We start from the raw sequence: 16,092 nt of genomic DNA, 5'->3' as shown, positions 1-16,092 counted from the left end.
AGACCTCTCAGGTTCTGAACGAGAGCAGAACACATCACAAGACCTCTGTGCAAGTGCACTTGCTGCTTTTTAGCAAGTTTGTTTGTGTTAAATTCTAGCAGTCCTGAGAATTGGCCTCTATGAATAGCTCAAGGCTCCTAAAGCAGGGTGAAAGAGAGGAAAGGACATGGCTGGGAAGGGGAGCGTGATAGAGGCAGGAGCCTTGAAGACCTTTACCCTTACCTAATAGTTAAGAAGTGAGTATAAAGGCAGGTAGTGACTCTGCAAGCTCTGCCCTGTCCCGAAACTTTTTTGGATTGTATTAACCTCTTCACTTGTGTTCCTTGGGTAAGAAGACACAGCAGAGTTGGGGGGACTGTGTTCGGATGTTCTTTGGTGTCCAGCCCACAAAAGCTGGCTGACCAGGAGCTGTCCTCTACTTACACTGACGGAGAGCACAGGGCCTGTTTTGAACATGCAGTATCTGTCTGTCCCCGCACAGATGTCTTCAATGTCTTCTCCATCTCCCTCCAACCGGAGTTCCTTGTGCATAAACTGTGCAAATGCCTTCATTCTGTTCGGGCTCCCACCAACACAGACAAACTGTCGACAAAATGAACAGGTGCCTACTAGCGTCACCGTGACAAGAGCAAGGGGCAGCACTCAGTTCTAACATTTTCGTTTGGTAGCACGTTTAGTTTCCTTCTGAGTGTGTATAGATGTCTTGGATTGTGTTCAAAATTTGGCTCATTTGTGTCCTTAACCCAAAAGAAGGCAACTAGGTGAAATGAGTTATGGACTAAATTAGTGAAGAAAATCATGTAAGCGTACACAATGTTCAAGGAGATGGCTTTGTTTATAGTGGCATCCACCGCATCTTCATGGATGTGATCATCTTAGTGGTGGGTGCTCACATGACATGGGTCTCACATGACATGTTTAGTGTCAAGGGCTAAGGATGTGGAATGTATTGGAAAGCAAAGGGACACCTGCCAGTTTTACTGTGTTTTCTGGCTATCCACCCTAACCAGGAGCCTTTATTTTACAATTTACTATGATAACCTCAAGCTTTAAAGGAAGCATCTCAAGACTTTTCTGTTCTTCACTGAGAAAAAATATCATTATGGAAGAAGGCTTGTTACTGTAGGTTCAGAACTTGACTGCAGTGGGTCATCCATCCCACTAATTTGCTTTTGTATTGATCTGACTCTCTGACTTTAGGGTAGATTTTGCAGTCAAAGGTTGCTATGTCTAATGAATTATCTTAATAATCGGCAGTAAGGCAAGGTAATGCGTACCTGTGCCAGAGTTCTGAGGTAGAAAGACAAGAGGATTATGAGTTTGAGGGCAGCTCATACATATGAATAGTGCATTTGACGCCAGACCAGACTGTACAGTGAGAGCCTATCTCAAAAGAAAATTATAATTGATCATGTCACAACCTGTTAGGGATACATCAACCCCAAGGACGGGAGAATATGCCAGAGAGAAAGGAGAAGAGAAGCCTGCTGGGAGCCTACATGAGTAGGCATCCAGGTGGGCACCAAGCAGGGTCAGAGAAGGAGAGGAAGGTCTGAAGGCCAGGAGGACACAGAAGCAGAGCACACAGAAGGCTTTCAGACGGAAATCTACTCAGAAACAAAAGCCATGTGGTGTGGGGCAAATGTGGTACAGTGTGTTATAAGAGATGCAGTGTATATAGTGTATGTACAGTATAATGTATACGGTATGGTCTATATGGTATAATGTAAGAGATGTGATATATGTGGTGTATGAGATGTATATGTGGTATGGTATCTATGGTGTGGTATATGTGATGTGGTCAATGTGCTGTATATAGTGTGATATGTATGGTGTGGTACATGTGATATGGTATATATGCTGTGGTATATGTGGTGTGGTATATTTGATGCAGTATATGTGGTTGGTATATATGGTGTGGTATATAAGGTGTTGTATATGTGATGTGCTATATACAGTGCCATACCATATATGGTATGGTATATATGGTGTGGTGTAGAGTGAAGCGCAGAAAGCAAAAGCCAAGGAATGCTGGGCAGCTGCTATTTGAATGTAAGCACACTTGGCTTTGAGCACTAGCTCATCACTGATACAGTCACTTGCTCAGCAATACATGAAACTTTTATATTCCTCAGATCACCATCTTTGCATGCTCAGGTTTGATCAGGATGACGTAGGATTTAATATAGCAAAGGATGTGGCTGATATGGGCAGTATTGGGCAGGGGATCCAAGGAAGACCAGCAAGGGCCTTCACAGGGGCTGTCTGAAGAAATTCCTGAGGTTGTTGAGTGGGTGTCCCGCCTGCAAAAGATCATCAGAAGTATTGGGTGGTCTGCTCTCACAATGCATCCTGTTTCCACTTAACAATAATTCCTGGGCAGCATACAGCCACTCTCAATCACAGCACAGAATTATTCTTTTTCATCTGAGCACTGAGTTTCTCATCTACCTTCACTGCTGCCTTCTCTGGAATTTCCTAAGAGGTTTTAAGGCAGTAATGCACAATGGAAGCCAGCCATAAAGTCTAGAGACAAGATGGCAGGCCAACATTAAGGTAAGCTTTGGATACTGTTGGTTATTCAGGGACTTTGCTCCTTTCCTGTTGTGAGTAGTTAAGCGCTTTCTTGCTGCGCGTAGGTCAAGGTCTGAGTAGAAGGAGGCCCCTTTTAATATACAAAATACAGGAGTTTGAAAATAACCTCACTGTGTGGTGCCAGTACATCTAAATTACAATCATTCTGATTGACCATAAAGCCAAAACAGATGTTAGAAAAGTGTGCGGTTTGTGTTCTGCTCTGAACTGTAGACACTGCAGTAATCAACCAGAATGTCTGCATGTCTGGAGACATGTGTAGACAGAAGCAAGTTTAGCTCCTGACACCTACTCCCAAGTCAGATTCATCGCCTGGACACACCAGGACCAGCCTGGCCACTTTAATAAGAAGGAACACACAGCTAAAAACCACCAGCCAACACTGGTCTTTGGTGGCACTGACTGTGATTTATTGTGATATATGTTCCAAACAAAATGATCATTGTCCAAGATTTATCAAAAAAAAGGTAGAAATGCATCAGGCAGGAATAAGAAACGTTATAAAAAATATGTTCAGGATTTTGCCTAATGATTTTCAGAACAAACTCACTTTCAAATATCCTCAATAGATTAAAAGATTTTGCCATATGGCATTAATTTACAACATAAATGGAGTTCATGCATTTTGTGTATTAAGAAGGACTATAAACATTTAGATGCATATTATGAAGTCTTATGAAGCAAGGACTTTCCATGTTACTTAAAATTCTGAAAAAAACATGTATTTCAGAAACATGGTCCAAAACCCCCTGAGCTTGAACTGATCTGAATGTTCCCTACCTGAAGATGAGCTTGCATGGTACCAGAAAGCATCATGCAAGCTTCTAAAGGAGGTAGGCAACCTACAGTCCTGTGTAGCTATGATATCTATGAACCACATTCATGACCACTATGGCATGGTTACCCTAAGTGTGCAATGGTGGCACACATATCTTGGTAGTGACCAACTGCTCTCTAATTGGACTTAATATCCACTCAACGAGAGTGAAAACTTTCATGGGACTGGAAACTTAGCTAATCACTCAGAACTCGGAAAGGCATGGTTATTGGAGGAGAATCTACAACCACTAATTTACTAAACCAGCACAATTCCTAACAACAATCTATCATTACTTGTCCTTATAACCACAGGTAAGTATAATCTTTACCTCGAACCCCATCAAGCAAACCTCTCTGCAACTGATGGAGACCATTATAGAAAACCACAACCAGCCGGGTGATGATGGCGCATGCCTGTAATCCCAGCACTCTGGGAGGCAGAGGCAGGCAGGCAGATTTCTGAGTTCGAGGCCAGCCTGGTCTACAGAGTGAGTTCCAGGACAGCCAGGGCTATACAGAGAAACCCTGTCTCGAAAAAAACAAATCCAAAAAACCAACACACACACACACACACACACACACACACACACACCAAAACAAAACAAAAACCACAACCAGTCAAAATTTAGAGTTGTGGAGCCTGGTCTCAGTGGATATAACTACAAAGTATTCCTGCACCTAAAGATCAGGGAGCATTATGGAAGAGGCAAGGGGAAGTCTTGTAAGAGCCAGAGGACCAGGGAGTTTGTTGGGAAATGGTATCACCCAGTAACATCAGAAGCTGCACTCCTAAAATCTCACCAAGGTAACTAACTACCCAAATGTAAGCTGAACAAGAGCAACACCAATGGACATGCACTGGAGAAAAGCACGTGAGACCTCAAGCACACACACACACACACACACACACACACACACACACACAGAGCAACCAAAGAAAGCTGGGAGGGGTAAGGTGTTCTTCTTCAGTGAAGAGTACACTAATTGGTTGGCCAGTGCCAAATACTTAGCCCTGAAAACATACATACAACGAACATTATATAGGCATTATATAGACAGAACCAGATAATAACAGATTGTGTATGTATATACATATATGCATGCAATAACAATTAGCCAAAAAGAAGCCATGAATTTGAAGGAAAGGAGGGGAGGGTTTGGAGAGAGGAAAATTAAGGGGGAAATGTTAATTATATTATAAGCTCAATAAAATTAAAAGAATTGCATGGACGAAGCAGAGGGCACCAGTTAGTGATGTTATAAAAGGCATCTGTGACAACATGATAAAATATCTATTTGGGTAATGAATTTGGAAAACATCTTTCTAGCACCTCTGTCATATTTTTCAATTCTTTTCATTTCCTATGTGTATGGCAGAAACTGGTGAGTTATGCCAGGACTATTTCCTCTTCATTCTGGGTTTACAGGTAATGCTAATTTCCCAGGGTTCTTTCCAGGTAGACAAGGCCGTATGCCCGAGTTCCAGCCCCTGAAATATGAGCAGAAGTAAAGTGGCCCACTTCCTGCCTGGTTCACAGATGCACCCCACCCCCATCCCACAGGAGGATATATTGTACATATATACAATCTATAAACAGCAGGATGCACAAGGACCAGGTCTCTGGGCCTCTCTTCCACCTGGCCAGCCATCACCCTCTCTATGTTTGTTATGAACTAAAGGTCAACCTACATTGTACCGAGCCACAGAAACTATATAATACCAAGCAAGAAAATCCTTCAAAATATTAGAAGGCTATGAAGGAATAAGGGTGACAGTCAGAGTTGGTCAAATTTGTTTTTCTGTGCATTTGACTGTTTAAGACAGGATCCCATGTAATCGGGGATGGTCTTGGACTTATTATGCAGTGAAAGCTGGGCCTGAACCCCTGACCCTCATGGGATACCTCCCATGAGCCTTGGTTATAAGCATGCACCACCATACCTAACTCCTTCAGGTTTCAACTGTGTATCTTAACCATCTTCCCTCCTTTTGAAGTTAGTACTGATAAATAATTATCACCATCATTTGTGGGGCAGAAGTGAATTTTTAGTTATTGGTGGGTTGTGTCCTGTGCTTTGTAGATAGAATTGCTGACCTGAGACTTAAGGAAGAAATTGAATCTACAATGTTCTCACTCTGAGATAAGAGAGTGCCGGGTGAAGAGACACTTTTGAGGACAGAATCTACAACAATACAACTGGGTTTTTAATCTTCTGTTCCCAATATTCTGTTTCTGTTATGATTATATTTCTCTTCTGCTCTTAAACTAAACACACTTTTGTCTCCTATCCATCAAAACGGGGCCATAAGTAGGGTGCTGTCAGGGACAAAACTCTTTGAAATGGCACATGTCTGCTATTCAAAGGACTGTCCTGGTGGGTGACAGTGGTTCTGAGAGTCAGTGTGGCAAACACACTGGTGGAAATCCAGCCAGGTAGAGAAGTGGGAGCATGATGTCCCAACTTCTGATGTAACAGAGATATGACCATATGCACTCATGTGTGTGTGTGTGTGTGTGTGTGTGTGTGTGTGTGTGTGTGTGTGTCTGTGTGTGTGTCTGTGTGGACACACACACACACATAACATGTGTGATTGTTCTAAAACGCTATCGATCACATAATTTGCCAATCTAGGAGAGTAACTGTTTCATCAGGGAAACCTAGGGTTTAATCTCAGCTTTTCCATTTACTGGTTGTGTCTCCTACAGATTGATAAATATGACAGGTGTGTTTTAATACCACATACATTTTGAGACTTAGTGTCCTTTTCTATATAGAAAAGATAATGTCTAGTTTCTAATGCAACCAAAGCCTGACTTTAACTCCTGACGTTTTTGCCTATATCTCCTATGTGCTTTGATTACACACATGTAGGTATAAGAAAGGAAGGAGCCCCACCCACATCATGGTGGGATTGGGTAGAATCATATATAAAGAAGGTGGTCCATAAATGGATGAGAAAAGACAGGCACTTAGACATGTAGATAATAGGCCAGTCTGTATGAAAACATCTCCTATCTTTTTTTTTTATTTTTTATTTTTTTATTCGATATATTTTTTATTTACATTTCAAATGATTTCCCCTTTTCTAGCCCCCCACTCCCCGAAAGTCCCATAAGCCCCCTTCTCTCCCCCTGTCCTCCCACCCCACCCTTCCCACTTCCCCGTTCTGGTTTTGCCCTATACTGCTTCACTGAGTCTTTCCAGAACAAGGGGCCACTCTTCCTTTCTTCTTGTACCTCATTTGATGTATGGATTATGTTTGGGGTATTCCAGTTTTCAAAGATGATCTTAAATGTGAATTTCTGATCCTCCTGCCTCAATTTCCCAAGTTTTGGTGATACAGGCTCTCACCACTCCACCAGTCTATGCTGAGATGTACCCTTAGTCTTATAAGTATTTTAATATTTTTATTAAAAAAGAATGGAAGAGGCCGTATGGGGTTAATCTTCTCAAAGCTCTCTATGTGCTTGTAAGAAAATGTCCATATGTAACCTAGTACCAAGTACAATGAATATATACCAGTAGGAAAAAAATAATAACTGAAATGGAAGAAAAGAAAGTGGGTTGATGGTGTCTTGGTCTAGGAAGAAGAGCTATAAGGCATCATTTAAAAGCAGAATGTTCTTGCCTATGTTTTCCTAATTTTAAATAAGGACCAAGAATCGCTTTTACAATCTATGAATATGATAAAATAAATAACAGTAATATAATTCTCCCATTACTATTCCATAAACAACTTTCTCATGAAATATTTCTTATAAGATAATAAAATCTTAATGATACAAAATATGGGCAAATGGTCATTTTTTGAGAAGAGAATAATAAGGCGTTGTTAGTCTCAGATTCTTTTATGATTTAATAAGATGAGAATTAGTGAGGTTTAGCAATAAATGTAGATGTTAAGCTGTGAGCAGAATCTATTAAGACATAATGAATTCTGAATACCCAACAGTATTGTCAATAAAATTATATTTATCTCCGGGGAACAGAGCAGCGAAATAATCATGTTTGCATCGGACTTAGTTTGGAAATCTTTGAATCTTGTTGGGGTGGGAATGACCATTCATGATGTTCACATTCCAAATTAGAGTGGCTTCATGTGCTCTTGGGTCTTCTGACCTGTCTCTACTCAAGGCTGTGAAATTTATTTTGGAAATAAAAGAAAAAAATAACAGGGGAAATATAGTAAATTTCCCAACATTCGCAGTATTTTTACCTTTACGTCTCCAAACATTGCTGGCAGGTTGTGTGTTTTGGTTCCTAAATCCAAGTGATAGAGAATGTCTTCATCCATAGCATCCAGGTATGGATTCTTTACGTACACAGACCTTCTCCTAGGGAAAACACAATGGAGATGTCAAGGTATTTGGAGAGAAAGCACATCTGAGACAGGATGACAGTCTATACCCATGATCGCCACTAACACAGCAACTGCACACAAACCTCTCATAAATAAATCTATAATATATCTGACATTTGTTTTACAATTTCTGTATACCACATTTATACCTAAGCATGGAAACTATACCATACCAGGAAATGATGAAATAAATGCATTAACTCATTTAATACCATAACCATTCATTTAATGAGTAATATTAATAATCTAAGCTACAAATGAAGACACTTAGAAGTTCAGCCATCCCATGCAACCAGGAAATCTACAGTCATCTCTCCTCAGTTTGCTCTGTCCCTAACTGTCATTCTCTTACTGTGAGGCTACATAATATAGGGACATGCCTCTCCGACTGTCACCTTTGTTCTGGTGCTCAACCAACTGGACATACACACTTTGTACAAGCATTAGCAAGCTAACTTTGTCATTCTGTTTCCACATCTGTGAAGTAGGGATGGTGAAAACTGCTACTAGGCAAGTTTGTGAGCCCTGAATTTCGTGATAATTATAAGGCATTGGGATATATGGTGACAAAGCACTTATCCTCACGCATGAGACTTAGCAACACACACACATACACACACACACACACACACACACACACATGAGAGAGAGGGTGGGGAGATGATGCTTGTAAAAAGCCTTAGGTGTAGTGATAGAAGTATCCTTTATCGCTATACTTGCGATATTGTAATAGGCTTTATTAAGATCAACCAGAAAAAGAGTGTGACCCAAAGTGCTTTGTGTTTGTGAACCTCCAATTGTTTATTTGGGGGTACACTACTAGGTAAATCCCCAGTAAGATAATGTCATATGACTGAGTTTGGACAAAGGAGTGTGGGGACATGACTTGTCTTTTGTACTGTTTAACTCTGGGTTACATTATCTTAATGGCTATCTGGAGTCAATACCCTCTTCACCCCTGATTTGCATTAAGCAAGAAGCCACTGAGCTCAGACTGCATTGGTGTCTGATCACTGGAGAGATTGCTAGCTGTGGTCAGGGAGCTTGGAAGTGATCCTCATCCCATTAAAAGGTTGAAGTGAGAAAAAGACCCCAGAGGATGGAGAGATGTGTGTAGAGAGGTCACCCGCCTCCCAGGGAATGTGAGTTGAGGTGCATAAGACTGGGGTACAGTGATAAAGGTACAGTCCTGGGGAAAAAAGTTAGCCAGCCAAAAAAAAAAAAAATGCTTAAGATGAAATCTGAAGAAGCATGCCTAAAGAGCTTGAGGAGAGCGGAAGTGAGGTGAGGAGAGGGGATTTGACCTTACTAAACACATAAAACAAAATCAAAAACTATTGTAAAAAATATGAAACTTAGAAACAGAGGGTGTGATAAAATGAACTCTTTAGCTGAGCATGGTGATGCATGCATTCAATCCCAGTATTCAGGAGGCAGAGGCAGGCTGTGACCTGTGGATTTGAAGGCAGCCTGGTCTGTACAGGAAACCAGGTGACCTCTCTGCACTCACCTCTCCGGCCTCGAAGGTCTTTTTCTCACCTAAACCTTCTAATGGAACAAGGATCACTTGCAAGTTCACTGGCCACAGCTAGAAACCTCTCAGTGAAACCATGTCTCAAAAAACAAAAAACAACAGAACAAAATGTCTTTTGTTTCGTTTTCTTTTAAAGACATGTCCTTTAAGGCAGAAAATGCCCAGTAGCATTCATTCTTTTACCAAATCAGAAGAGTGTGGGATGGGAACACAATGGAAAGACAAACTTGCCCCAGAGAGAGAGAAGAAAGGGTGGGAGGCCTAGAGGCTTTTCTTGGCATCAGCCCATTGCTCCATTTAGTCCTGCATCCCGGAGACAGCGTCACACTCAAGGCCTGAACCAACACCCCTTTGCCCGGCCGACAGAACCCTGCTCCTTTCCTGACTGTATCCTTCCCTGGGAGCAACTCTATGCTTCAATAGCCGTGTCCCATGTGCTCCACTGAGGAGGTATCTCTCAGCACTGTGTCTCCATCTCCACACATTTTTTGGCTTCCTTCTCCACTTTCCTGGTCTGGCTATACCTGCGTAAACAATGCATGAGTCCTGTGCTCGTTTCCATGTGCCAGGATTTCTTAAAAGCAATCATGAAGAATTGCCTGAAATTTTCTTGCCTGAAAAGGCTCTTCTTTCAGAAATCTAGATTCTGTTGTGCTTCTCTGTCTCTGTGTGTCTGTGTGTCTGTCTGTCTGTCTGTCTGTCTCTCTCTCTCTCTGTATGTGCACATATGTGTACATTCTTATGACACTGGTTTATGGAAACACTTCAAGCATCAGTGCCTTTTAGAACCCATCAGCTATACTTGCTTTCTACCTAAGGCCACTGCCCCGCCCCCCACAGCAGTCCTAGCTGGGTCACCAGTCCTTCCCGTCTCACTAGGCAAATCTATGTGATACAAGGTAGTGAGCTGCCCCTACAGGTGGGCCCTTAATTCAACCTACTTTATAATTACAAAGCACGTTCTTAACAGCCTTCACTTACTTTGTTTATCATAATATACGCCTCTGGGGCTTGAGAGATGGCTCAGTGGTTAAGAGCACTGACTGCTCTTCCAAAGGTCCTGAGTTCAAATCCCAACAACCACATGTTGGCTCACAACCATCCATAACAAGATCTGATGCCCTCTTCTGGAGTGTCTGAAGACAGCTACAGTGTACTTACATATGACAAATAAATAAATAAATAAATAAATCTTTAAAAAAAACACTCCTCTGGGTATCAGTGATAAAACAAATTATCTGTCCCAAAGTGCAGTGGTCAAGACCTCTTACCAAGAATAGTCTGGAAAAATTCTTAGCTTTTCCTACTTCCTTCTAAATACTTTAAACCATCTCAACTAACCTCATGACCTTAGACATCTCCAGAGACTCTCATCTGATCCGGGATGTGCCTTAAAACCCACCAAAGGGATTCAAAGGAAAAACATTGGTGACCGGAGCAAAATCTACTGGATGCTCAGAAAGTATTTTTTATCGTTTGCCATCAAATGTGCTGCTGATGCTGAGAGCTCCGGCAGTAAGCCTTGGCTCACGAGCTCCCAGTCCCTCTTCCCTTCCACCGTTTCCTCATCAAACGCCACTCACTCCTTAACTCCCACTCCAACATCTTCCGGGAGAGTTTTCTAAGCAGTCTTTATCCCTAATCAATATCTCCCCTCACTGTTGTTCCTGAAGCATCTATGTTCTGCTAATGCTATTAAAATGGAGTGAACTTTCTGTCTCCTCAAAAAGACTGTAAACTCCTTGATGCAGGCTGTCTAATGCGTCTTTCTTTAATCTCTTAAGACTTAACGAATCCTATTTGTTAACCTAAATTTAACTGTTAAGAGAGTGGAACAAAATACTATTAGTTTTTTTTCCTCCTCAAAAACATTATAAGTAACAGGTTGTTAATTAGTTGGTGAGTCATGCCAAATTTGATAGAACAAAAATAAAAATGAAAGAAGGGGGAGGGAGGGAGAGAGAGACAGACAGAGACAGACAGAGACAGACAGAGAGAGAGAGAGAGAGAGAGAGAGAGAAAGGGAGGGATGGAGGAAGGAAGACAGACAGACAGACAGACGGGTTCTCCATGATGTTGCTGTACTGTCACTACTTCAGAACAAGCCCCTGCATCCCCAGGCAGGGCAGACACAGACACCTCCTTGCTACAGTTGGGAGGAATGAGTCAGCCTTTTCCCAACCCTTCTGCAGTGTGCTGAATGAAGCTTCAGGGCATCACAGCCCAGCTCAGGAAACTAGTTAGAAAGGCAAACCATGTTCCGTCCCCAGAACCATTGAATTATAACCTGCATTCTAATAAACCCCAGTGAGTCATATGCACATTAAAGTTCTGGAAACACTGCCACTCACTTCCGCCTCCAAACTCGATTCTACTTTTGATTTCACTCTGCCAAAGCTGATTTCATGATCTGGAGATTTTCCTTTGGGTTTCCAACCGAATCTACAAACTGTACCACTAAGAAACACAGTCAGTCATCTCCAACGACTCTTTAATCGCTGGAGCAACTTTAAAGCTAAAGTCTGATGTTGACAGGGAGTCTTGTCCCACTGGTCCATGAAAACGCACTGCTAAGGGGACTAGTCTGTTAGTGACCAGAGAAGGCTCTTTAGCCATTTGAAATCTTTCTGGTTCCACACAGATTTTAGGATAGTTCTATTTCTGTGGTGAAGGGCATTAGAATCTTAAGTAGAATTGTGTTGAATTTGCGGACCACGCTGGGTACTATGAACATTTCACTAGCCCCTCTGCCAACCAACACAAACTATCCTTTTATCCTTTTATGATATCTTGAAGCTCCTTCACCAGTATTCTGTGGTTTTCAGGATACAGTATTACTCTATTTAATTGGGATTGTTTGATCAAGTTCTTTTTCAGGCAGTTTCTTGTTAGTATATATAAATACTTACTCATCTTTGTTTGCTGAGTTTTTAACTTACAACTTCATTGAATTTATCAATTATTGGGGTTTGTTTGTGTGTGTGTGTGTGTGTGTGTGTGTATACACATGTGCGCGCGCACGCGCGCACGCACACCAAGCATATATGCATATATATGTGTATTTAATTTAATGTCTTTTTCTTTTTTTGAGATAGTGTTTCTCTGTGTAGCCCTGGCTGTCCTGGAACTCACTCTGTAGACAGGTTGGCCTCAAACTCAGAAATGTGCCTGCCTCTGCCTCCCAAGTGCTGGAATTAAAGGCATGCTCCACCACCATCTGGCAATTTAATGTCTTTTAAATAACAAAGTTAGAGACATCATAGACCTTGAGTGGAAATACAAAACTATTTCAGGGAGTGGAAATATAAAATATGTGACACTGTGCACCTATAATATGGAACTAAGCTCTAGCCACATAGTGAAATCACTAGATGGACTTTAAAGAGCATCTCGATCCCTTCTCCAGATTTCTGATTCAATTGGACAAGGACACCTGAGCCTTAAAGGTCCATCTTTTCTGTTTTCAAGAAGAAAATCTCAAAGCAGTATAGTCATTAGTTGCATTCTCTTGTATTTTATTTGTTATAATAATCTCTTTTTTTAAAAGATTTATTTATTGTATGTAAGTACACCGTAGCTGTCTTCAGACAGACCAGAAGAGGGCATCAGATCTCTTTATGGATGGTTGTGAGCCACCATGTGGGTGCTGGGATTTGAACTCATAACCTTTGGAAGAACAGTCAGTGCTCTTACCCACTGAGTCATCTCTCCAGCTCCATAATAATCTCTTAACATGCTTTGCAGGTGTTCTTTAGATTTCTGTGATGTCTGATTGCTAATTAGTGGAGCTGAGACAAACTAATCCTAACTTCAAGACCAGTTTAGGATATATAGAAGGCTTTAAGCCAGCCTATGCCAAACAGTGGAATACTGTCTAAAAGCAAACAAGCAAGTAAGCAAGCAAAGAAACAAAAACCCACACATGATTGTAATCAAAACAGTGTGGCACTGAAACATGAATGAAAGAAGTAAGATAGAGGATCCAGAAATAAACCCAGTTATAGATGGACACCTGGGATTTGACAAAGCTGCCAAAAACACACAATGGAGAAAGGAAAAATGTTCCAATAAATGGTGTTGAGAAAATTTGATCCCCACCAGCAAAAGAAAGAAATTGAACCTGGCCTTGGATTATGTCCAAATGTCAACTCAGAATAGACAGCAGCTGCACATGTAAGACCTGAAGCTGTGCCACAGTAGACCACAGGGGAAAATTCCACCATATTTGTTTGGAAAGTGGTCACTAGGGTTGGATTCCACAAGAAAAGACAAACAGACAAACAAACAAACAAAGGGGATTGTACCAAACTAAACTCATATGGTAAAGAGACAATTCATGAGCTGGGAGAAAGTATTTGCAAACTATACATCTGACAGGATTCTATTATCCAAGCTAAATAATATAATAGGTAGGAAGTAGAATATGGTTGAGTACAGCCTAAAGATTAGGACAGATGTTCTCAAAGATCCAAACATCCCACAAATATATTTAAATTATTCAATATCACTAATCACTAGGGAAATGAACATTTAAACACAATAAGGAATCTCTTCACACCCGTTAGAATTAGTATTATCAAAGGCCAGTGATAATAGATATTGATGAGGGCTAGAGACAAGAGAAAGCTTGTATACTACTGGTGGAAGTATAAATTAATATAACTAGTCTAAGAAAATATTGGGGGTGAGACTAAAATAGAACTATCATGTTACAGAAAGTTCAATTTTTGTTATGTAATCAAAGTAATTGAGGTGGGGGAGTGGCTGGAGAGATGGTTCAAAGGTTAAAGGCCATGACTGCTCTTCCAGAGGTCCTGAGTTTGATTCCCATGCACCACATGGTAGTTCCCAACCATCTGTAATGTGGTCTGATGCCCTCTTCTGGCATGCAGGTGTACATTCAGATAGAGCACTAATAGACATAAAAATATATAAATCTTTTTTTTAAAAACTAGAGATTGGTGTGTCAGTGTGATGTCTGCACTCCCATGTTGATTATAGCACTATATATAATAGTGAACTATATTTACTTACATATTTGTATATATTATAAATATAGGTTTATTAATATATATTTAAAATGCAATGCAATTTGGACTTTATCACAGCACGACAACACGTGTGGAAGTCAGAGGGCAGCTTGTGGCTCCTAAGGAGCCAACTTAAGTCACCCGGCTTAGTGTCAAGTGTTTACACACTGAACCATCTCACTGGCCTCTCAGATTTTATAAAGAAGAATATTCTGTTAGTTGTGATGTGGATGGAACTCAGAGTATGCTAAGGATAACAACATCCCAGAAAGACAAATACTATGCTACCTCTCCTTTGTATTGACTCTAAAACTGTTGCTCTAACTGAAACCAAGAGTGGTGGATATTAAAGACCAGGCACCAGGATGGTGCGGGAAAGAGATGGTCTAAGAGAACACTTCCACTGAAGCAGCTTTGCCTTCAGTGAATGAGCTATACTACCTTGTCTGGTAACCACAGGTGATACGCATATACTTCCAACTTCTTTAAAATAGATTTGAACAATCTTATCACCAAACAATGAGATATTGTTGCAGTGATGGATATATTATCTAGATCAATAGAATTTTCTACAACACGCACACAGTTCAAAACCTCTCAATGGGTTGAGGATATAGATCAGAGATAGATTTAGCATGCCTTTGCTTCAGTCCAGAACACCATAAACCAACCAACCAACCAACCAAACAAACAAACACACAAACAAAAACCCACCAACACACCATACCTCATAAATACAGACTTTCAACTAAAAACAAATTAACATCTTAAGAATCTTTGAGGAAAGGCTTGCCTGAGACTTCATGCCAAATTCAAACCAGTGTGAACCTGGCTCTTCCAACACTTTTCTCTTTCTAATAATCTCCTTCTCTACCACTAAATAGACTCATACATACTGTTTCCTCTGCAAATCTTTTTTAAAAGAGTTATTTGTTGTATTTTATGAATACACTGTATCTGTCTTCAGACACACCAGAAGAGGACATCGGATCCCTTTATAGATGGTTGTGAGCCACTGTGTGGTTGCTGGGAATTGAACTCAGATCCTCAAGAACGCAGTCAGTGCTTTTAACTGCTGAGCCATCTCTCCATGCCTAAAGCCCCTTTTTATTCTTTTTCCTAACCAGTGCTCTACATCACCAAAGGAAAGTGCTAGCTGGGAGGCTTTCCATGTTCCTTTGCCTTCGCTTGTATATTTCTCCATCTCTCCTTGGCTTCCCTGAAGGAATGAAGGGGTCTGTTTGAGCCTGGGAGTGGAGCACTGACTGTACGCTGACGTCATGGCAAGACATTTCCCACAATTCTCAGCGAATCAGAGGGAATTTATAAAACTTCCTTAAGCCTCATGAAGACTAATGCTCTATTATGTTCTGTTAACCGGAGGCAGAAATTAGAGTTTAATTTGCAGGCAGCTTGGGCAGATTTATGTCTACCTTTGAAATGAATAACATTCACGGTATTTCAGAAGTCGATTCTGTCAAGTCCGTCCATCATGAAGCATATGAAATTACCCCTCGACACACTCAACACAGTTAACGTGCCGTGGGCACCACGGGGCCCTTTCATTATTTCTCAGGTACAGCCCAGGGCCCTGGACTCCACAGTGAATTCCTGGCTGTGCTTTGAATTTGTCTGCTCCTGTGACTTGGTTAAAGTTCTCACGGTTTTTGTTAAGTTCTTTTGACCTACTTTCTTTATCTTCCCCCCCCCCCTCATTTTTTCTTTATTATCACTCTGTGTGTGTGTGTTTG

The 16,092-nt window shown here is 41.0% G+C and overlaps 1 protein-coding gene across 2 annotated transcripts in view; it reads right to left on the bottom strand.

The window, feature by feature from the left end:
• Window positions 1–16,092, bottom strand: part of Upp2 (uridine phosphorylase 2) — a 33,991-nt gene that overhangs the window by 17,472 nt on the left and 427 nt on the right. The window contains exons 2-5 of one of the 2 annotated variants that reach the window (XM_052182507.1): window positions 15,922–15,937; window positions 9,229–9,275; window positions 7,634–7,751; window positions 424–582 (exon numbers count right to left, since the gene is read on the bottom strand). In XM_052182507.1, coding sequence (XP_052038467.1) covers window positions 424–582; window positions 7,634–7,751; window positions 9,229–9,275; window positions 15,922–15,937 — 340 coding nt within the window. The remainder of the gene's footprint in view (window positions 1–423; window positions 583–7,633; window positions 7,752–9,228; window positions 9,276–15,921; window positions 15,938–16,092) is intronic. The other variant, XM_052182508.1, reaches the window with a different exon arrangement.

The sequence above is a fragment of the Apodemus sylvaticus genome, chromosome 5 (genome assembly GCF_947179515.1).
Source record: "Apodemus sylvaticus chromosome 5, mApoSyl1.1, whole genome shotgun sequence".
Taxonomy (NCBI): Eukaryota; Metazoa; Chordata; class Mammalia; order Rodentia; family Muridae; genus Apodemus; species Apodemus sylvaticus.
The sequence above is the reverse complement of the archived record's forward strand: the minus strand, read 5'-3'. Positions and strand labels throughout refer to the sequence as shown.